The 23,273-nt window shown below is 39.1% G+C and overlaps 4 protein-coding genes across 6 annotated transcripts; 2 read left to right on the top strand and 2 right to left on the bottom strand.

Moving 5' to 3' along the window:
* The first annotated feature begins 198 nt into the window (after nucleotides 1-198).
* Nucleotides 199-3,987, top strand: LOC112574441 (exosome complex component RRP40-like). The gene is made up of 4 exons (XM_025255519.1): nucleotides 199-578; nucleotides 2,199-2,348; nucleotides 2,616-2,767; nucleotides 3,476-3,987. Exons 1-4 carry the CDS (start codon nucleotides 348-350, stop codon nucleotides 3,687-3,689), a joined length of 747 nt encoding a protein of 248 aa, XP_025111304.1. The 5' UTR covers nucleotides 199-347; the 3' UTR covers nucleotides 3,690-3,987.
* A 305-nt stretch (nucleotides 3,988-4,292) lies between these two features.
* Nucleotides 4,293-21,085, top strand: LOC112574440 (RNA 3'-terminal phosphate cyclase-like). 3 transcript variants are annotated; one of them, XM_025255516.1, is made up of 12 exons: nucleotides 4,293-4,432; nucleotides 7,888-7,905; nucleotides 11,955-12,055; nucleotides 12,929-13,072; nucleotides 16,259-16,382; nucleotides 16,874-16,932; nucleotides 17,048-17,189; nucleotides 17,475-17,599; nucleotides 17,897-17,955; nucleotides 18,251-18,345; nucleotides 19,300-19,404; nucleotides 20,394-21,085. In XM_025255516.1, the coding sequence occupies exons 2-12, from the start codon at nucleotides 7,891-7,893 to the stop codon at nucleotides 20,475-20,477; spliced, it is 1,053 nt and encodes a 350-aa protein (XP_025111301.1). In that variant the 5' UTR covers nucleotides 4,293-4,432; nucleotides 7,888-7,890; the 3' UTR covers nucleotides 20,478-21,085. The 3 variants fall into 3 exon arrangements, with proteins under 3 accessions (XP_025111301.1, XP_025111300.1, XP_025111299.1); XM_025255515.1 differs by lacking the exons at nucleotides 4,293-4,432; nucleotides 7,888-7,905; nucleotides 16,259-16,382 and adding exons at nucleotides 11,486-11,810; nucleotides 15,835-15,958; XM_025255514.1 differs by lacking the exons at nucleotides 4,293-4,432; nucleotides 7,888-7,905 and adding an exon at nucleotides 11,495-11,810.
* On the bottom strand, nucleotides 4,587-11,420 carry LOC112574443 (iron-sulfur cluster assembly 1 homolog, mitochondrial-like). Its single transcript, XM_025255521.1, has 4 exons — nucleotides 11,337-11,420; nucleotides 10,901-10,954; nucleotides 10,346-10,451; nucleotides 4,587-6,501 (listed from the first exon to the last, which is right to left on the bottom strand). The coding sequence occupies exons 1-4, from the start codon at nucleotides 11,418-11,420 to the stop codon at nucleotides 6,353-6,355; spliced, it is 393 nt and encodes a 130-aa protein (XP_025111306.1). The 3' UTR covers nucleotides 4,587-6,352.
* Nucleotides 21,075-23,239, bottom strand: LOC112574442 (dynein light chain 1, axonemal-like). The gene is given in 4 exon segments (XM_025255520.1): nucleotides 21,075-21,596; nucleotides 22,247-22,381; nucleotides 22,905-22,978; nucleotides 22,981-23,239. Coding segments are annotated over 4 exon segments (543 nt in total). The 5' UTR covers nucleotides 23,114-23,239; the 3' UTR covers nucleotides 21,075-21,395.
* Nucleotides 23,240-23,273: the final 34 nt, after the last annotated feature.

Here is a 23,273-nt window from a genome sequence, read left to right as displayed (position 1 = left end):
TACAAAATGTGCACTGCCTGTACGACGAAACAATGATTTGGAGAAAATAAAACTGTAGAATATAAATGATATTTACTGACAGGCAAGACATATATGTTTTCGTAGTTTTTTATATGTATTATTTTTTATTTTTTTAAATGCAAACAACTTATAGTTGTGATGCTTCCGGTTCATTCATTAGTTCTAGATTAACCCTCTAATTGGCCATATGAGAATAGTGTGTTCATAAAGTGTTTTTGAGGCTTTTGTTGTTGTTTTTGTTATTGCTTATATCTATGAGATATGTATACATAAGAAAGCAAAAGAACTAGAAAGGTAACATGGTTATTTTCTATTAACTAATCGTCATGTGGTTTGCTGGCTTTAGCTCAACATCAAACATGGAGACAAAACAGTTAGCCAGAAGAGTTGTGATGCCAGGAGAGAAAATAAATGCTTTGAAGAACTGTGCAGACAGCAGTAAAATAATTTTGGGACCTGGACTGAGACTAGAAGATGAAGATATTTGCGTTGCTAAATCAGGGATTCTAAGATTTCGTGAGCCAAATGTATATTGGGTGGATTCTCATCAAACGCGTGTAAGCCAAAGTATAAGCAAAATTTTATGTTTAAAGTTTTGTTTTATAGAATTTAAATGTTAATATTTATCTAGAACAATGACAAACATAGTTAAATACTTGTACAATAACCCCTTTTCTTTGTCATAACATCTCTGATTGTTTGTTTCGAGACTCGTGACTTCTGCGAGGATTAAAGATGACATTCTCTTCATCCTGTCCAGAGGGTTTTTTAACAGAACAAGTTCTATAGCTGTTCCAAGTACACATACGCAAGGTTCCATGTCCAGATGGTATTTGTGGCAGAACATTACGTTTCCGCACGCATTAATTTGGAGGCATTTCCAACACCTATTTCAGCGCTTTATGGATTCTCACGCAATCCCTGCTGCTTGAAAATTGTCAGCCGTTGTCCCAGTTCCGAAGAACGCTTCAGATTACTAATAAATATATTGACTTCCCCTGCAGTTTGCATACCAAATGAAGTGTTGATGATGCCAAACTGCTTATCATCCATACTCTGTTCAAACACCTGGAGAATCCTTATTCCCATGAACAACTGTTGTTTGCTGACTTCTCATTGGCTTTCGACACCATACAACCACATAACCTAACTAGAATATTCTTTGACGAGCTTTCTCTTGTACAGTGTGCACCAGCTTACCCTAAGGCTGTGTTTTATCCCTGCTTCTGCTTATTCTGTGTGCATAAGTTCTACAAATTTCTGTTTATTCTATATACCGACAGCTGTCCCAGTAACCACAAGGATCAATATCTTGTCAAATTCTCAGATTACACTGCACTGCTTTCTCTTAGCAGGCCAATGGATACTCATTGTACTCAATGGCAAGGAAGGGAAATTTTCCAGCATGGGTATAGATGCTGTATGTAGTCACATGGAAAGAGCCAAACACTAAAAACTCCTTCAGTTAGAAAAATCATCACTAGCATTTTTTATTCTACTATTTTTTGTAGGCACTTAAGTAATTTTGCATTTTTGGACAAATAGAAGTTCCGAAATATGCTTGGGGTATCATTTCATTGACTGAATGAATGAAGTTTATTCAAGAAAAAGTCAGTATTTTGTCATAGTAGAATGGATCATAATTCAGGAAAAATGTAGTTTTTCTAAACACCTAACAAAGAGAGCAGAGGAGGTACTGACACTACTAAGGAATGAAGGTATTATCGCTGTAGCAAAACGCATAGCTGAAGCTAGTAAAATTAGGGCAAAACATTTCCAGTTCTAATTGTGCAAAGCTGTGCATTAGGCTATTGTTGATATAAGAATAAGCAAATAATGGCTTGAATAATTATATGATTGCACAAGAGATGTGTTTTTATGTCTGCATTTAGAAAGAAAACTGTACTTCAGTTAGAGCATAACTGCATAAAGGTCATGCATAAATTTTTTATGCCTGATGGTCACAGATGTATTTCTGGATTCAAACGGAACAAAAATGTTCATTATTACATGTTGGTTTCTATATTCTGCTTTGCTTTGTTAACATTATTCTTGAATCTTCCCCATGTCATAATGCTGAAATCAGTGGCATTTATGGAACCAAGTCTCTCTTGGTTTCTCTGTCTCACACATACAGTTAAACCAAAATGGGTTTCTAATGTTTCTTCCATGTCTAGTATGTTCCAGTTAAAGGAGAAACAGTGATTGGCATCATTACACAAAAAGTTGGTGATACTTTTCGGGTAGACATTGGTGGAAGTGAGCAAGCAAGCTTGTCTTTTCTTTCCTTTGAGGGTGCAACCAAACGAAACCGCCCAGATGTAAAGGTATCTATAAAATAATTAACAGCAATAATGTTTTTGGGACAGTGCTAATATTTGTATCACATTGCAAATGAATTACTGGCTGCAAAAGTCACAAAGTCAGGTATTGCTGTTCTTGAGTCAACCTGCCATTTTCATATTGTGCTAACAGTATTAAGACATTTAGTGCGTATTTATCCTGGACTAATTTGTCTTATTTGTTGCATTAATATCTGTACAATATGTGTTTTGACTTACACTAATGGTTCAAGTTTTATCCATCTTCCTCAGGTAGGTGACATTGTTTACTGTCGGTTGCTGGTAGCCAACAAGGATATGGAGCCTGAGGTTGTCTGTATTGATGGTCAGGGCCGAAGCAGTGGAATGGGTGTCATTCGTAATGGTGGCTTTCTTGTGAGGACATCACTCAGCCTAGTCAGGAAGTATGTACAAGTGAGAAGTGAAACTATGGTGGTTTTTTTTTTTCCTTTTTTTTTTAATGAGAAAAGAGGCAGAATTAAATTCTGACAATGTCACATATCTTTTCAGTAAACCAAACCGATACTGAAAGCGCAGAACATAAAATAATTTATGCAGTTTCATAATAAGTAAAACTGAATCCAATTAAAGCATAAACATGTGAAGATAATTTTCACAATTTAATTAAAGTAGAATGAGGTGGAGGCTCTACACATATGTAATATGGTTACTGTGTTCAGATATATAATGGGGTGGTTACTGTGTTCAGATATGTAATGTGATGGTTACTCTGCTCAAATATGTAATTTAAGGTCATGGTCTGAAGTTTACACAGGACTGTGACTAGAAAGCTTGTTCACTTTCCATCCAGCAAGAATAGGTACCTAATTTATTAGAGAAGGTAAAAGGCACCAGAAAGCGACCTTCACTTTTAATGGGGATAATGATTACACCATTTTATTAAAAGAGAATAGGCTGGGTTTTTTTTTTTCATTCATTTAAAGCGCAATAAGACCAGTTTGAAAAAATTCCCTCACGAAATATATTGATAAGAATACAGACTGTACACAGTCCATGCTGATGGAGCACCTGGGCTCGCACAAATATTTCTTTGTGTGATTTCGATGGCCTTCTAAGTGAATGCTGATAGTTATCTTCTTCATTTTCTGCAGGATTCTTAATGCCGACTGTGTCTTGATGAAGTGTTTGGGAAACAAGATTCCTTTTGAGGCAGCTGTAGGAATGAATGGCCGAGTGTGGGTAAAGGCCCGATCCAACAAAGAGACCATTGCTGTGGCAAATGCTATCCTAGCTTCAGAATACATGACCAATGAAGAAATCAAAAATATGTGTCAAAGACTGGCTGATGCATTAGATGGGTTTTAATAGAAGAGCTAATGACTTTTTTTAAATTTGTAAACGTTTTGTGGTGATATGTAAAGAATCAGCAGCAGAACATGATTTGCATCTGTCTGGAAATGTAGGCTAAATTCAGTATTGATTTTGGTAGTGTATGCCTAGCTGACTTAAGAAGAAAATTGCTTTGATGAAAACTTTATGTGGGACTCAGAACACAGATTGAAAAAAAAATGACACCTTGGTCTGAGGCTTCATTGTTGCAATTGTCATCTGGATGTGGCAAACTAACCAAATGTACAAGCTGGAGAGTAAAGCCTAATGTCAAGACAGCCTTTGGAAAGATTTTATGCTATCAGTCATAAAATAATGTGGCATTTTTTCAGTCTATGGACAGCAGAAAGAAGATTGGATCACTTTTTTGGAGGAGAGAAAAGTGTTTCCATCTAGCAATGATTCAATGCTCTGCTATATGAGCGATAACAGGAAGAGTGGGAAAATGTAAAGAATGTAGCAATAACCACAATCAAATTTCATGTTGGAAAAAAATCCATCCTGAAACAAGGTTTGGAAAGTTCTGCAGGTTCATAAATCGCAAATGGTGCCCAGCTTATGCTTTGGCCAGAAAATAAACAAATGAACATTATACTGACATCTCTGATGCCTCTAACATCACTTCAAAACTCTTCAGAGCAACCAGTTCCACATATAAAAAAAATAAACTGCTATCATTTTGCTGACTCCATTGACGCATCCATGAAGTTCTGTTTACAGTGAGTTATTAGTTCAATTATCAGATTTTTCTGGTTTTAAATGCCCTCTTGGTTTCAATTTTAATTTTGGTCTATGAAAAAATACAAGTGTACAATTGTCAGTCACAATATTCTATATATATTGCTGATACAAAATACTGCACCAGATTTATCAAGCCTTTCAAAATTGTTTATTCTTTCTGCAATACTGAACCACTGATTATAGCCATTTCACCTTCTGATCTTTCTCCCATGCTTGCTAACATATTTGTCTCCAAAACAGCAACAATGGTCTGGGAAGAATACAGCTTGCTAAAGAACAAGGTTTTTTAATGACATAAAGATAGCATGAAATGTACTTTGTGAGTTGATCTTTCTCTCATGCTTGCAAACATCTCCGTCTCCAAACTTAAAAAGTACATTTCATGCTATCTTCACGTCATTAAAAAACCTAGTTCTTTAGCAAGCTGTATTCTTTCCAGACCATTTAATATCATACTTAACAACTGAGTGATACAACACACAAGTATGTATGAAGTTATTAATCCTATTTGATGCGTTAAGTGTTCAAATATAAGCGTTCTTCTGAAACATCTTTTTTTTTTTAACTTAAAAGACATTTTGTTAACTTATTCACTGAATACATTTTAAATGTTGACAATAACTTTCACCTGTACATAATTTCATAACATGCTTCCCTGAGGAAACATGCAAAACATGTATACCTCTATGAATGGATTCAAAGATCTTAATAAGCTACCCTAACATGATATAAGGATACCTTTACATGTGAATCCTGTGTAAAGGGACAATTCACTCTGAGCTGTTTGTTGTATCTCTAGTCAAATTTATCTACAAGTGTTTTATAGCAGTCTTTTTCAATTTCGATTCATTCACATGTAGATGAATGGACCTTTTACTGATATTTAGATTTTTCTTTGCTAAAAATCTGTTGCTTATATATGTTAATAATCATATGATCTTTTCTTCACTGCATGCAATGAATAACTTTAGTTGTATTTCAACAAACATGTCGGCATGCAGCCTGGCATACAAATCTGTCTCTGCACTTGTGTGAGTGATCATACATGAATACACATCAAGTCAACAATCTTGCTAAATCATAATTCACAATACACAAGCACAGCATTATTATGCAAGGACTGAAAAGTTAAAACTTTTCAATTTAATTTTTTTAATTGTAGAAATGCAGATTTTTATGGAATCTTTTTATCAAAAGATATTAACAGCCTGCAATCAGTAAAGAAAACTTGTCTTCAGTTACTATGACACTGGAAGACACTGAGTGGCACAAAGATTATCAAGAGCTGACCACCATATGGGCCACGCTAGTACAAATGTCCTCTGGTCAAAATGCAGTAACAGAAATAGCCTGACCTATCATAAAAATCCTTTTGTATCAAAGTACTGGTAACTTTGCTAGTGATGCCAAAAGAAAAGCATAGCAGGCTATAAAAGACAAAAGCTGGGAAAATGGACTATGCAAGAGATGCTATAAACTTTGTTTTGAAGCCCACATTTTTGACTGCTTAAGTTGTTATGTGATGGAAGTGACAGAAGGTGACACAATATAATGTCTTTAAGCTGTAATTCAAAATATTAAACTCACTAATCAAATATATTACACAACAGGATGACTTTCAATAATTGCATCTAATTGTGCATAACCCCTTTTCCAACGTTCAGATTGCCATCTATACAACAGAAGTCTTTCACACGATCTTCTAGCCATCCAATCATACATCAGAACAATGAGATTAAGATTTCAACCAGTCAACCCCTCCTTATTGTATTCTTACTGAAGTTTTTGCACAAAAATAAGCTATTTTAGAATACAAAACAAAAAATGTTTAAAATAAATGTTCATTTGAAAGCACTCAGGTCGATGAACTCAGGATCTATGCTACCCTTTAGCTTTTGTCATACATTGAAGCTCTCTCCACAACCACAGGTGCCCTTAATGTTGGGATTGTTGAAAACAAACTCTGAAGCTAGTTTTGTCTCCATATAGTCCATTTCTGTGCCAAGCAGTGTTAACTGGGCCTTGGAATCAATGAAAACCTTGATCCCTAAAAATAAAATGATTCTGTAGTTTACAATACAACCTTATTTATCCACAAAGGCAATTCAAAGGCTTGTTCTAGATAATACACACATATACATGTTGAGACACTTTCTCATACACACACACTCCCACCAACAGTAGATGCAGTTGGTGATCTAAGGTCACCTCAGGCTAGTACAAGCTCACAGCCAGAAGAGTTGATCAATTAAATGGCACATGGAATAAATGAATTGAGAAAGTAGTTTTGACACAACTCTGGGCCTACTTACAAGAGCACCAGCTCATCCCCAAGCTCAGTCAGCATACAAACCTTTTCACAGTAGTGAAACAACTTTAATTAAAGTGAACACCAACATATTATCTGTCCTTGACAGTGGTGATGTTTCTGCCTTAGTTCTACTGGACCTGTCTACTGCATTTGACACTATGGACCACTCTCTGCTCCTTCATAGAGTACAGACCCTCTAAGGGATTTCTGGACCTGCACTAGCGGGGTTCAACTCCTATCTCCCTGATAGGATGCAAATTGTATTTGTTGATGGTCTAAATCTCGCCCTGCTCCACTTTCTTGCGATGTCCCTCAAGGGTCAGTGCTCAGCCCAGTTACATTTATTCTGTATATGAAGCCACTTTCATCTTGCATCCAGTCTCACAATTCTCATCATACGCTGATGACATGCAACTGCGCTGCTCCATTCCATCGCCCGAGTCTCACTCTGCTACCAGCACCATAGAAGTCTGTATTAACGGTCAAAGACTGGATAGTAACAAACTTAAACTCGATGACGATAAAGTGAAAGTCCTCCTATGTTCAAGAAGAAGAAATCTATCTTCATGTGTTTGTTCTATTCAGGCTTGATTACTGGCTACACATCCAGTACAAACTGTCCGTGTTGTGTTTTAATTACTTTGCTGGTTCCTGCCCTGATTATTTCTCTGAACTGCTCTTCCCTGACATCCCAGCTAGACAACTCCACTCCTCGTTTAAGGATCGTCTTCTTTCTCTTCCTGTCACCAGAACAATATATGGTCACAGGATTTTTAGTTATTGTGCAGTGAAACAATGGAACTCTCTCCCTTTTCATATCCGCAACCTAGCCACTATTAAGCATGGACTGAAAATGCACCTCCTCTGTAAACATTACTCCTAACAACCTTTCCCATAATACTAGCCCTTTTTCACACCCTTCCCTGCTTGTCTTCCTTTTGCAATATATCATGATGCTCTCAGTTATTGTTATTCGGTTCCTCCTTGTGTTTTCTGTATTTGTTTCTAGTCATCATTAGTATGGTTGTTTATTCTTTCATAGTTCATGTTTATGTTTTATAAATTTATGTTTTATGTTTTCCTGTCCCTCATATGCTGTCCATGTCTCATTCTTGGACTAAGAGCATGTTCCTTAGGAGTGTAAGTATGCACTTTAAAAATTTTGCATTTATTATTATTAATGATTGCGGTGATGATTGGTTCTGCATACAGTTTTTCAATTCTTACAATATATCCTGAAGGCTCATAGGTCACTTTGCCCCACACAAAAAGTCATATCATCCCAAGCCCTAAAGACGAATTGATTATTATTATTTAATTCATAGCCATGCTGTATTTATTGTAAACCTTCCACGGTTCAAAAGACTGGTCTAGTTATTCTTTAGTCTCTATTCAGGTAGTTATTTAACCGTCTCTGCCATGTCGCAAGCCAACATTTGTAGTGGCATGAAAGATTTTCGTCCTTATACAATCAGGCAGACGGCTACCCATGACCCCCTCCCATCTCCTATAAACATGACTGTTGTCCAACAGAAGTTCCCTATTCATCTGTTCCACAAGGACATACTATGTTCATGTCCAAAGTTCATCTGTTCATACACTGCAGGAGCACCCTATCGTCTCTGCTTCTCCAAATAAAAAAAAAAAGGAAACAGGACATGAGGGATGCAAAGATTATCACCCGGGCACCTCGTCCACGCCTTCTCAACTGAGCGATCTTGTGGTATCGAGGTCCAGCTCAACAGGCACGGTCCCGCGGGACACAGCATAGACCGCAGCCCAGTCCAGCTCAGTACCGTTGACCTATTGTAAGTAAAGCGAAGGTGACCATCGAAAGACTGCTCGGTGCTAACCAATGCAAGGCCCACACAATAATCATGATACCAATAACATATGCTTCTTATATACAGTCAAATCTCCCTACTATGCCACCTACCGGGACCGAGCAAAAGTGGCATAGTAGCGAGAGTGGCATAGTACCGAGGGTTCGTAAAAAACGGCGTTATTTGCTCAAGTTACCCATCAGTCCAAAGCTCTCAAGAATCGTCGGCTGGCATTAGCTGTCTCCTCTCATTCTCCCCCTCACCTCTTCATCCTCCACCCCTCCCAACCACATCCAAACACCTGCATCCTGTCGCTAGTCGACACCCTCCCGCTCTCCCTCTGTCACGTGACTGTCACCCGGCCAGCGACCACCCCTCATCGCCAGCCTCCACCCTCCCTGTGTGCGTGCTATGTTCCATCCACCTAACTGCGATGTCCCACACTACCATAGAGTATAATAATCGAGCACTGTGCGGAATTTCACAACTTGTGTCTTTTAACAGTCACAAAAAAAGTGGCATAGTAGCGAGAGTCTGGGGTGGCATAGTAAATTTTTTTTTACATTGAATTTATAGTCGGGACCGAGCAAAAGTGGCATAATACCGAGAGTGGCATAGTAGCGGGGTGGCATAGTAGGGAGATTTGACTATTGTATTTTATTGTCTTCTGTATTTGAAGTGTAAGTGCTTCTATATACAAGCACTGGACCTCGATACCACGGGATCGCTCAGTTGAGAAGGCGTGGAGCGGGTGCCCCGGGTGTGAGAACTAGCAAGACTGCAACAACTGGGCCATATCCTTTGCTCGGGTCTTCCAGACTTGCTTACAGAATTTGGTAGATCATGTCTACCTGGAGTCGTAATGCAGCTTCAGATCTAGAAGGTGCATTAACATTCCAAGTTAGCTGAGGTCTCTTCAAAATCCTTCCAAAGATCAGCTGTCTGCCAAAATTACTGAGCCTGAATGCATCTTTGCACAATGAGTGATATGCAGGGCAATTCGGTGGCATCTCCTCTGAGCCCTTTAGAATCCCTATCAGCATTAAGAATGGCTGCCTCCCTATTCCTTTGAGCCCTATACCATCCTGAGCGGTCCGGTGGCGCAACGGTTAGCGCTGTTAGCGCCTGTCACCAATACAGTGATGGTTGGCTGCCCTGAGTTCATTTCTCGTCTCGGGCACGTTGTTCTTTCTCTGCACGTGGCATCTGTTTACAGGGCTGGCTGCTTGCCGTGATATAGCCTTAGCTGCTGACACGGCGTAAAACACCAATTCCTCCCCCCCCCCCCCTTATACCATCCTCATCAGCATTAAGCAAGGCTGCCTCCTTTCTCCTGCACATTTTGAGATTTTCTTTGCTATACTCTTGAAACAAATTTTTGAGGGGATCTATCTCCACACCTGGTCAGACAGCAGGTTTTCACTCTTGCCCAAAGAATGATACTTGAAAGTATAGAGACATGCTGTTTGCACATAATTCAGTACTTATGACAGTAGACACATACTCAGCATCAGGCACTCCAGTCACTAATGGACCACTTCCTTATGACCTGTATTTGACACTCATTAGCCTAAAGAAGACCACAGTAAGTAGACAGAATACAGATGCACTGCAGTTAACATCTTTGTGATGGATATTTACTTTGATCATCAATATTTCTCAGCTTCGTTTTGATTTTGTTTAAATGGAAATCCCTTGTCCTATCATAGCAAATGTGGAATAAATACCAGAATTATCACCATCATTACAATACTCACCATCCTGCACAACTTCTTCATCAAATTTGCCCTTCTCTTGCACATACTCCAGTGTGTATGAGAGGCCATTACAGCCACGTGTCCTGACACCAATTTTTACACCAGCCTATGACAATGAATAATAACAGTGTTATTTGACTTCCAAAATTAAATTTACACACTTTGTATTAAATAAAATAGATGTTAAGAAGCAAGCACATGAGTGGGGGAGTTAATGAGTCTATTATAAGAGTGAAAAGTGTATGCGTGTGCATGTGCATGAGTCCAAAGCCCGCGCTAGGGGTAGGTGAGCAAGGGCAACTGCCCAAGACCCCATGTCAACAAGTGTGTTGAACTGACTTCCAAAGGCCCTGCATCCCCCCTAGTGCCTTCTCTAATAAGTCAAAGATATGAGGAAAAAATTAGAAGAGGGATTAAATTTGTTCCTCTCTCTTTTTTTCCCCCAAGCTCCATAAATTAATAACAGCAAAACTACAATTATAAAAGGAAAAACTTAAATGCAGATTGCACATTACTGAGAATAAAATTGTCTTTAGTTTTAAGATATCATCTTACCATTTCTGGTCTTTCTGCCATCATACTTTTAAGTTTTTTCACTGCATTGTCCGACTGGGAAAAAAAATCGAAAATTCGTTCATACTTTCTGTACTATGCACGTCCATTGTTCATTAGCATTATCCATATTTATTTCACCATTACAGCTTTACATTACTAGAAATCCTCTAGTTTCTCATTTAAGTTTTGGACGTGATCATCCAATGTGCTCAAAGCATAAAATGACTAAGGACTTGTCAAATTTACATTAAACAGTAACTCGTTAAAAACAAGTCTTCGTACTGGATATGTTAACTAAAGGAAAATCATTTTTACGCCTTTCTCTGAAATGTTATTTGATTATGGTAGTCCTTACGAAGTTCAGAATCAGGTAAACAAAAATAGGTAAACAAGTGAGTTACTACACTCTGCAAAAGCAGCTAGCTGCCAGGCATACCAAGACAAGAGGAGCTCTCTGTGGTGTCAAACGTTTCTTGGAAACAGCTCTCACAGTAGCTCGCCCGATAGCACGGGCAGCCATTTTATCTCGTAACGATGACTTTCACATATCCGTGACCAGTGTCCATGACCTTCCATAAAAATTAAATGAATACAGTCATTAACTGATTTTTTTCTTTAATAAATAAGCATAAAGATTTATGTACAATTCTATTCTTCAATGATTTGCTTGTTCTGATGTACTTATAAAATTTAGTGCGAACCACTTACCGGAAATTGAGCAGCCGACATTTCGCAAGAAGTAATACATGCCTGCACTGACTTTTAAAATCCTTAAGTCCATGCGACAGAGCCTTAACCTGTAACTACGTTACGTACAACTGTTATTAGTTTTCTTACAAAAACTAAACTATTTCTCTACCACATGGCTGCTTCTGGAATTATCACAATAGATGGAGGAGTTCTTGAAGGGGTGAGAATTAAACAATACAAAAAGTGAAAGTTGGTTAATTTGCATGAAACAATTTTAAAGTAAAAATTCTGAATGAGGCACAGTATTCACTCGTTGCTGCCGCACCTTCTCGCTTATTTCAGCTAGCTGTTTTTTTCTTAACAGGGAGGACAAATCCTTCGGAATGCTGCCACCTTATCATGTTTACTCGGCCAACCGATATCTGTGAACAACATTCGAGCAGGACGAAATAATCCTGGCTTGAGGTAGGTTGAGACACTAACAAAAATCCTTGATCTTCCTAGTTTTCATACCTGCCTTTCAAAAACATCAGCTCATTTCCTGGGCCGTCGATCGAGAGCCAACACGGGCCCTGGGGCAGACGACCTCCCTAGAATGAGGAATGTTAAGTCAACCTTTCTTTAAAAGAAAAAGAGGGGGAAAAAAAAGCAACTTAGAGATGTAAACAAGTAAACATACCTAAAGAAAGGATTACAACACAGGCACTTGTTCTCAAATGCCTGCAAGCAGAGAACAAGTGCCCGAGAAGGCTGCCTTGGATGTTGTTACCCTTCTCTCAGCAATCAAGCAGCACAAGCTAGTTCTGGTTCAGTTATGTAACCTGACTCAGGAAAGGGAATTGACACTGAAACGGACAAAGGAAAAACTGGCTTGAAGTTGTAAAGTCATGGAATGGTCATTTTATGCATGACCTGCTTACTGTCACCCCAGATAGGCCTAACTGGCAAGTCTTGGTGACTGCTGTGTATACTCAGTTGTTTCCTCTGAGTACTGGCAGACTGATACTAGTCAAGGGATGAATGAGTAAATATAAGTACTTGTAACTTTTTTGTTTTTGTTTTTGTTTCATGAGTTTGAATACTTTTTTTAAAAAATCCTGATCGTGATACATTTATACAGAGTAATGTAAATGACATAAGCTGACACAATAAAAGAATCAAGTACCTTTTATATTTATATACATAATATACAATGCTGTCTTTCTCTCCTGTCCTGACCACCACTGCTGCTGTACATTTGTACTGTCATGGTTCTATAACTCATTAAAAGTCACTGCCTACACCTTTTTCACCACAAATTAGTTCTTCAGTAGTTTAGTCACGACTTCTTTGTTGCAGACCACAGCATCTGTCAGGGCTTCAGCTAATAGCAGAGGTATGTGGAGCCAAACTGAGTGGTGCCACTGTTGGCTCAACTGAGATAATGTTTCAGCCAGGCCAGATAAAGGCAGGACAGTACACAGCAGACACTAAGACAGCAGGGTTAGTAACTTATTATGCTGTAGAGTTAGTAACAAGACAGCAGGGTTAGTAACTGAAGACACTATAGAGTTAGTAATAAGATAGAAGGGTTAATAATGTAAGATATTATAGAGTTAACATGACACCATAGATTTAATAGTAATAATAGTAGGATTTACATAGGTTCATTCCCTTAATGGTAGTGAGCTCAGTGAATTTTGCAAGATAGAAGGGGTAGTAAATAATGATGCCATATGACAGAGAAGGGTATTGCAATCATGCAAACACAAACATACGAGGGATGTTTAACTTCCACCCAGACTTCAGCATTTTGCTCTCTTTCAGTGAATGCAAAGCATGCGGACTAGATAGAGTGATTCTTTAGGGTGTTTCCACACTCATAATTTTTTCCTTTCTAGTTTTCCCAGGATGGAAAATAGAAGCAAGTCAGCGTGTGACTTTCAAGTGATCATGTTGCATCACTTTCAGCATGGCTTTTGGGCTGTTGACAGTTTGCAGGAGCTGAAAGAAGCTTATGAGGCTCCATTTAAAATGACTGTCATAGACTGGTTTCAGCAATTTGGCAGTGGTCATTTCAGTTGTGATGACAAACATTGTGAACCAAGGTCTAGACTCTAGAATGTCAAGAAATCCAGTTCCTTCTACAAGTCTTCACAGGATCATACATTATGATTTGGGCTTCTGCAAGAAGTCAGCTTTCTGGGTGTCAAGGTTTTGAAGCCTCCTCCCTACTCACTAGACCTTGCCCCATGCAATTTTTGGTTCCTGAAGCTGAAAGAACCCCTGCATATAGTGAAGTTTGAAACTTGAGAGAAACTCATTGCTGGAGTGTATGAACAGCTGAAATTGATGCCAAAATCGGCGTTTTTGGAGTGTTTTCAAAAATGGATCCATAGGACTGAAAGATATGTTTCAATTGGCGATGAATATGTTGAAAAAATGTTTAAAAAGAGTTGAAGAATAAGAGAATAATGTTCAAACAAATTTTCTGGGGTTTTGTTTTATTGCCAAGTCCAGGTGGAAGTGAAATATCCCTCGCACTGATATACATATATCCACAGTGAACATTGCCAGAAACACGAAGGAACCCAGAGAGGAGAAGGTAGAGAAAGTAACAGGCTAAACCAATTACAATAGGTATTTCCATGACAGCAGGGTTAGTAACTTAAGACACTGTAGGGTTAAAACACATGGTGCTGCATGCCTTCATTTGGTACCGAACACTTTAATTTTAATAAAACTAGTCTTGCTGATGATAGTTAATTCTGCCAGCATATTATTTGTGCAAGAATACTTTAAGGTTAGACCATAGGTGTTAAAATTTACTACCTTTTATTTATGCATAGACAATCTGTTACCTTATTTATTAATAGGGGTACAGGTGTATTAAAGAATATACCACTTTCATTGCTATAACTATATAAAAAGCATTACTTAGTTTATCAAAGATCGCCAACAGCTCATAATGGAGCATTAAACACAACCTAAATTCAAAAATATTTACAAAATACCCGGTCCCAACAGCTTTCACTTTCTGTAAAAGCCAGATTAATGAGGGAAAGTTTATTCTATCTGATGGCATTATAAATGATTTTTTTATCTTTCAGTTTTCTGATTGTACAAGATGACATTTCATTTTACATTTCTCTAGTGTTGGGGGTTTTCGTCGGGCAGACCTTGTTGAAAAAACAAACTGAAAAACCTGGTAACAATAATAACTTTGTAACTGAATCTTAGTAACTGTTGAACTGTGTTGCTTTAACTGGCATCAGTAATTTTCGCATAGTCTTTCTTCTGATTCTTTGGTTGGTTGGTTTAATAGGAAAATGCTTCCACCTTGAGATGAGGAAAAGGGATAGGGGGAGGAAACTGGAGTAGCTGGCAAAAACCCCCGACAAACAGCCCTGCAATCAGGTATCATGTATAGTAGCTTCACCATGTCAACATTTTCATCAACACAAGAAATAGTATTTGGGGAAAGAGTTTGTTGCGGTTTTACCCGATCATAAAAAGTAGTATTTGGGGAGATAATATCTTGTGGCTTTATCGTTCAAAAGAACAGTTTTGTACCCTTTAGGCACTCAGGTATCAGTATGCCATGACAGCTTGTACTGCAGCCTCTAGTCATTTAAGTATCAATGTGTCCGGACAGCTAGTTTGTACTGCAGCCTCTAGTCATTTAAGTATCAATGTGTCAGGACAGTTAGCTTGTACTGCAGCCTCTAGTCATTTAAGTATCAATGTGTCAGGACAGTTAGCTTGTACTGCAGCCTCTAGTCATTTAAGTATCAATGTGTCAGGACAGTTAGCTTGTACTGCAGCCTCTAGTCATTTAAGTATCAATGTGTCAGACAGGTTAGCTTGTACTGCAGCCTCTAGTCATTTAAGTATCAATGTGTCAGGACAGTTAGCTTGTACTGCAGCCTCTAGTCATTTAAGTATCAATGTGTCAGGACAGTTAGCTTGTACTGCAGCCTCTAGTCATTTAAGTATCAATGTGTCAGGACAGTTAGCTTGTACTGCAGCCTCTAGTCATTTAAGTATCAATGTGTCCGGACAGCTAGTTTGTACTGCAGCCTCTAGTCATTTAAGTATCATAATGTGTCAGGACGGCTAGTTTGTACTGCAGCCTCTAGTCATTTAAGTATCAATGTGCTAGGACAGCTAGTTTGTACTGCAGATGTAGTTTAACAGGCAATCATTGTAGTAGATTCAATAGTGCTAGTAGGTTTGTTCTGACGGTCCTTTTAACTGTGTGGTAGGAGTGTGTGCCTTATGCTGCAAGTGGCTCTGCCATGTGCAGCATTTGCTAATGGAGTTGTGACTGTGACTTTGTATGGTGGCACTGATACTGACATGGCACCTCCAATAGACCATTACTGCTGTGTGAGTTGAAGGACCTTTGGTTGTAGTTCTTGTCACATGTACACTGATTGGACGGCAACCACACAATTACTGTACTTTCAGCAAAGTCTTTTACTATGAAAGCACTGGGTCAGTGTTCTGTAGGATGGAGTTTGCATAGAATGAAAAGAAAAGACCTACTTAATGAAAATCAACAGCACAAAATTGAAAAAAGACAGCAACTGGTAAGTGCCTGTAGGAAAGTCTGAACTATTTTGTGATAAGAAAGGCATTTCGAGAAGAAAAGGAAAATACTGTGCAAAATTGTGTTGTTGCCAACAGGAGTATTTGCCTCCTGATGCAAGCTGCTCTACCTTGCCTGCTTTTTGGCAGCAGTAGTACTCAGCTTTCTCTGCGGGGAGGCACAAATGCAGAGATGGCGCCGCAGGTTGACTACACTATTATGGTTAGTTGGCTGTTCCATGCTGTGTATTTAGGTTTTTTCTTTCTCTGCTGTTTTTTATATATATATAAAATCCGTTTTTGTTTTTTTTTTAATGAATACCATGGTCTTGTACGATCTAATCTTAAATCTGTTTCCAGTGGATTTAAATCACAGGGATATTCATTGAACAGAGCAGCTGATTCTGTACATGTGACAAGAAGAAAAACATAATAATTTTTTATGCATGTGTAAAAGAGTTGCAGTTTTACCATATTGCAAGTTTGATCTGTACTCACTGTCACTCAATGGTGACAGGAATTTGCCGTGTTGTCCTGTAAACAACTCTTATACCTCCTTGAAGAACATGTTCAGTATTTTGAGTATCAAATAGTAGTGAAGAATGTGTTTATATTTTGAGTATCACAGTGTAGAAGACTGAGCTACTCTTGACCAGTTCCTACCTTTGTTGATTGTTATTTCTCATCACAGTCTTAACATCTTCAATTCTGCAGGTTTTTCGTCCAATAGCTGAGAAATTTGGCATGAAATTTGACTGCGTCGTCAGAAAAAGGTATAGTTAACAAAGATTCAATATTTTTCAAAGGTATTCTTTATGTATGGCATATTGACTAAACCTCTGGTGGACAATGTCATCACAGTAATTGTCTCCTTTTTTTATTTTTTAGAGGATATTATCCTAAAGGAGGAGGGGAGGTTGTCACGACTTCTCACCCAGTCAAAGTCTTAACTGCCATAGACTTGACAAACAGGGGTTCTGTGACCCGAATCTTTGGCAGGGCTTTTGTGGCAGGTGTCTTACCTATCAAGGTACGTATAGAATCTAAACATTGTGTAGGTTTCATCCTGTTTGTTTCTAGTCTTTTATGATCATTCTGTGTCATAATAGTATTTTGTGATCTTTCTTTGGTAGAAGACCAGGAATCATGTTAGTCAGTCACAGCTTCAGACCTGACCTGTGGTATCAGTCCAGTCATACCTGTATGTTCCATTGCTTATTATGAGACTTTTTATCAAATGGGATAATACCTGTTATTTCCTAGGGAAGATATATGTATGTTTGTGTGTGTAATACATTGCAGTCCATTATTACAGGTTGCCCACATTATGGCACAAAGTGCTGAACGCTTGTTGAGGGAGGACCATGCAGGACTTGCAATAAAGATCGATGCACTGAAGGAACCAGATGGCGCTGCTGTGGGCACAGGAACTGGCATCATGCAAGTCCATTGGCGTTTTTTTTTTTTTTCCTTTCTTTTTTCTTTCATTTTCTGAGGGGAGAGTGGAGATGTGTTATTCTATTTTTTTCACTCTTTGTGACTCTATTCTAGTTCAAGAAGTGGCAAGTAGAATATACCTCTTAGCCAATAACTAAACAGAAATGAAAAAGAGTAAATGATGTTTCTTGTGGACAGCTTGTCCTTATCATCGATTTAACTATGTCAAACTCAGGTTTTGTCCTGTCACACTCACTGTGTGTGTGTGTGTTTTAAAGGTTGTGTTGCTGCACATTTCAGACTTGTGGCAGAAACCAGCACTGGCTGTTTGCTTGCAGGTTCAGCTCTTGGCAAAAAAGGTCAGTATTCATGCCACCTGCACATATCTTTAGTGATCATCAAGGAAAAATTCATTTTCTACATTGCACAAGATTTTTTTGAAAACCATTCATCTTTTTGTACCCTCTCAACTTTTGTTGTTGTTGTTGTTGCGCTTAGTCTCGCACGCACACTTTGCTGGTATCTGGGGACTTTAGTCAGAACCGCTTAGAGATGGTGGGTGGAGGCAGTGAGTCAGCTCTGTCCACACCCTTCCTTTATAGTTATCACAGCTGACTGTGTTACCAATTATGTAGCAGTTCTTCTTGTCTTCAGGTGTGCCTGCTGAGAAAGTGGGTTTTGATGCAGCGCAAATGTTATTAGACAACCTGAAACATGGTGGAGCCGTGGATGACTATTTGCAAGACCAGGTGAACTATACATTCTCAAATCTCATGTTTGTTGCTCAGTGCAACCTCATTTCAGCTAGTATGAACACTTTATGAACTTACTAGAATATTAAGAACTTAAGAAATGCATTTTTTTCTTTTGCACCATAACATTCAAAAGTATGTCGAGCTTGTGGTGTTCCAGTTCTTAGCATGATATTTAACGTAAGATAAATTTGCCTGGTGATAAAATGTGTTTCATGTCGTCCTGCACCTTCCTCCATGCATGTTCGTTTCCTCAGTGCCGGGTTAGTTCTGTATTTTCAACTATGCTGCCCTAAAACTTCAAATGCAGCATTCTGACAAATCTTTCATTTTGCTGGCTGAATTTGAAATTCAAGACAATGCTTATACCAATCCTCGTTTTCTGAAAGTCAACTTCACGGTAAAGTCCAGTGCTGGCAGAAAGGAAGTGAGCATAAATATTGACAAGAACTAGTAAGGTCATGTTGCTTATGACATTTTGGTTGTGGATGTCTCTAAAGCCGACAGCATATAAGGTTTCGATGACCATATACATGGTTCTTAATCCTAGTGTCCATGACATCTGTGCACCTGGGGCATACTCTTGATGTGCCTTCATCCTTAGAGAAATGTCTCCTTTGTGGTTGTGACTGTGCTGTTAGCTATGAAGGTTGTGCAAGCTGTACATTGCATGCATGCTAATGGAATTCATCATCTTTTTAAGACGAGTAGCTCACAGGGCTCACTATGAACGTTTTACTTTGGAGACCAACTCCATAATTATGTTTTCCTTTGGTGCAGTGCTTCAAGCTTGCCTTTGATTGTGGGGTAAAGTGCTGTATAAATCAACTTGTTATTAGGTAGCTTTAAAAGGAGCTCTCTCAAGAAACTTAGATGTTTGCATAAAAAAAGAAATAGTGAAGAAGATTTTGATAAAAATATAAAATCTGAAGTTTCAGGATATTTTTTCAGCTAATTCTCCTGATGGCTTTGGCAAGTGGTAAATCACAAATGCTGTGTGGGCCAATAACATTGCACACAGAAACAGCCATACACGTGGCCAAGCTGCTCACTCAGGTGAGACTCCAAACCACCTTCCTTTACCTTCCGCTATTTCAGTGCATAACATCAGGTGCCCAGCATGACACTAAAAGAGAATGTCTTTCTTTAGATTACCAAGGACTATATGTCTGTCAGACCTTTTCTTTTGTGATGAAGAGAGCTGTTATTTATTATTTTTTTAAATATAGTTTTTCTTGATGCCCAGAGAATTCTTAGTCTGATAGACTAACATTGTGCATCTCTCTGAAACTAGTTTGTGACCCTTAGCATTATGCTCCAGCAAGTCTTCATTATGGAACCATATTTCTGTCTGCAAAAATAAAGCCACTCCACCAAAGATTGGCAGTTGAGCTTCTGTAAACATCATACTAACTCTCAGCTACTTTTTAAAAACAACTTTATTCTCTTACCAAAGATTTCATGCAAAGGCAAGGCTGCAGACCACATGTGTACTGATGGCGATATTTAACATGAGTGGCCACACTACGTGGACAAGTAATGATCTTATTGTGTTTGAGATCAACGTTTATTATTAATATGTCTGTGATTTTCTTTTTTTTTTTTGATTGTTTTTGTAAAGCACTTTGAGGCTGCCTTTGCTGGTCGTGTAAAGTGCTATATAAATCAACTTTATTATTATTATTAATTGTTGAACTGTTTGTGATGTTATTCTTATTGGTCAGGATTTTATTGTCTTAGCCCTTTGACAGCTTGTATATTTATGGATCTCACTAAGTTGTGATCCAGTTATTTCTTCAGCTCATATATAATGATCAACCAGCAATCTGTCTTTATTTCTTTTCTTTACCTTTTTTTTCTCTTTTGAACCTAATTTTTTGATATTCCCTGTCTTCTGAAGCTTCTAGATTTGTCATCAGCTGAGCATTGATTATTTGGGATACAGTCCAGTTACTCTTATCAGTTATTACATTCTGTAATCAGTCCCCCAAGCCATTTATATATTACAGTTGTTTTGTTTCTTTTTTTTTTTTTTTTTGGTGCAGGCAACGTTCAAGATCAAGAAAGTCACTGAAACCTCCAACATTGTAGAGTGCGAGGGTATAGGGCTTACAAACAGCCATATTTGATCATATCAATGCTGACACCTGTGTAGATGATTATTGGATTGTAAAAATAATAGCTGTGTACTAAGAGGTTTTGATATGAATACTTTAAGAAAATGTGTTTCAAAGCTTATCTGTACACCAGCCTTGACTCTGACCTTTTTATTGTCAGCTGCTGCTAACATTTGAATACAAACATACAAGATATCCTTTGACAGTTGATCGATTGGGTAGAAGTGTATTGGTATTGTTTGGTTGCAATGAAGTTAGTGTGTGTGGACACCATATTTTAGTTTCAGTTGATGCTACGAGCTCCCCCAATTCAAGGACAGGTGTGTGCATCATAAATAATCATGGTTATTAAAAGTCTGGGTAGAGATTATGTTTCATGGGGCTGTGCTACCTTGTGATTTCTAGGATCCTAGGTGATAGCAGCAGGTTATGCAGTTCTGACATGCTGCATTGTCCTAGCACAGACTGCATGGCTGACATTCCAACAATGTGACATTCTCCTAGCACGGACTGCATGACATGTTTTCATTCACACAGGACAGTTTGTGGAGGGAGATTTGAAAATAGTTTGCTCCTGTGACATGCAGAAAAACTCCTGCATTAAAGGACAATCAACATGCTGCATATCTTTGTTTTGTTTTGTTTTGTTTTACACATGGTTGTAATGCAGAAAATACGTAAGACTGTCTGAAGCAAGGAACAAATGAATGAAATCGGACGATGGATCCATGAAAAGATGTCTTATTTGTCGTGACTGGCAGCTTGTCAGTAAGTGATGTCATATTTGTCAATCCTAACTTCCTAACAACAACAACGTAGCTAAACATTGCTCCTTTATCCAGCTGTGTCATGGTGCCCAGTGGCCAAGCACATTTAGTGCCGGCGTTTGCGGCAAAGACTGCGACAGGTGAGAGGTTGTGACCAGCAGGTCTACTCGCGAAGCAGGACGAAACCGTCGAGTTTTTTTAGGCTGGGTATCAACTTGCTGATGACGTCGCGGTAAGTTTCCTGTGCCGACAGCGTCTCCTCCAGCGGGTTGCCCACGAAGACTAGCTCCTCCAGGTTTTGAAGTTCACCTAATTTGTTGAGCTCCGACATGTCCCGCACGTTGTTATTTGCCATGTACAGTACCTGTCACACCAGAAAAACCTGACTCGTCATTGCACCAGGCCTCAGGCTGACATCTAGTGGGCTTTTCTAAATTTAGGATTTTTTTATGTCCAAATCTGCCCTCCCTCGGTTTCACCTATCACCAGGTTTATGTTTGCCTCAGAAAACGTTTATTGTCATGTCAACCGTGTGTTAGGGGGTGCGCATAACAGTCATCTGTTTTGGAAGGAGATGAGTTGACAGGTGTGCGGTGAGAGAAAAAAAGTTGTTTGTGTGGTATGAAAATGCAGTATTTTTCTTATTATGGAGCAGTCTTACGTATTTTTTGAGTTGCTATGTGAATGCTTACCGATTATGAGTCGTCGGAAGTGTGATTTGTCTGAGTTACGATATCCTCCATAAATCACGAAAAAGGAGAAAGGCTAGGCAATTTTATGGAGAAACAATGAGATTAAGACCAGATTGACTTTTACTATTTAAACAAAGTGACCAGAACATGAGCACGAGACACGCAGTCTGTCTTCCACAATGGTGATTGACTGTCACTTGTCTACCACGTGATATGCAGGGCGAAATAGCTTAATATCAAATTTATTCTGTTCTTTCACTCCTTTGTTTCGCATCGGTGTGAGAGAGGGGTTGCTTGAATGTGTGTGTGTATATATACATACTCGCAGCTTCTTGAGGGATCCTATTCCCTTGGTCTTTTCAATCATGTTGTTGGAGATCCACAGTTCCTCTAGCGTGTCGCCCACCGCCTCCAGCCCCGCAAAGGCCTTGATGTTATTCCTCCCCAGAGACAGGATCTGAGAGCCAACAATGGTCAAGGTGCAGGTGATTGTCAGTCAGTATAGCTCTACCCGTCCCTCCCCCAGTAACCTTTATAGGAACTCGTTGATTGACATCAAAGAGTGAAGTCACCGGGTGTGACAAGCAGCCAACCGTAAGTAGGTTGCGCGCCCACAGACTGCTGCCCCAGGGTTCATTCTCCACAGAGTGCACCTGAACTGTTAATGAAAGGTGGCTGGCAGGATGAAATGTCACTTAATTATTCAAGCCGCACATTGGTAGTGTAGCTGTGCTGTACTTTCCAAAATGGTTGCGCAGAAAGATGTGAGATTCTGCCAAATATATTTTAAAGTTTGGAAAAAGGTCATGCTATACAGTTCTATTGCTTGCTGTCTTATTGACCTGCGTGCTTCCTTGTGTATGTGGGTTTCGGCAAGTAAACAACAGTTGTTTATCTCAAGTAGACCCTAGCACAGGGGGGAGAGTGGTTAGTGTATACAGTCGGTGAGGCGCATAGGAGAGAAGGGGGAGTGCATGTACCTTGAGATTCTTTAAATTGCCGAGGTTGGCGATCTTGTCGATGTTGTTGGTGGACAAGCTCAACTTTTCACAGTGATCAGCTGCCCCAGGGTGGCGTCCATCTTCTCGATGGGCGGGATGAGGCCGCACAGCTTGATCTCCTTGGAGCTGACGGCGCTCATGGCGTTCTTCTCCTCCCACTTGGCCAGCGCGTCCTTGATTTTGGTCATGAGTGAGTGGACTTGTGACTACACACTGCTGCTGCTGCTGCAAATATGGCCTCCTGCACACGACGTCTGGGTGCTGTCATGGCAACTGATGTCACATGACGTAGCTCACTGACGTCACGAGAGGATGTTGAACACTGACGTCAGCACAAACATTGGAGAG

Source organism: Pomacea canaliculata, linkage group LG10 (assembly GCF_003073045.1).
Source record: "Pomacea canaliculata isolate SZHN2017 linkage group LG10, ASM307304v1, whole genome shotgun sequence".
Taxonomy (NCBI): domain Eukaryota; kingdom Metazoa; phylum Mollusca; class Gastropoda; order Architaenioglossa; family Ampullariidae; genus Pomacea; species Pomacea canaliculata.
This window is presented reverse-complemented; position numbering and strand designations above follow the sequence as displayed.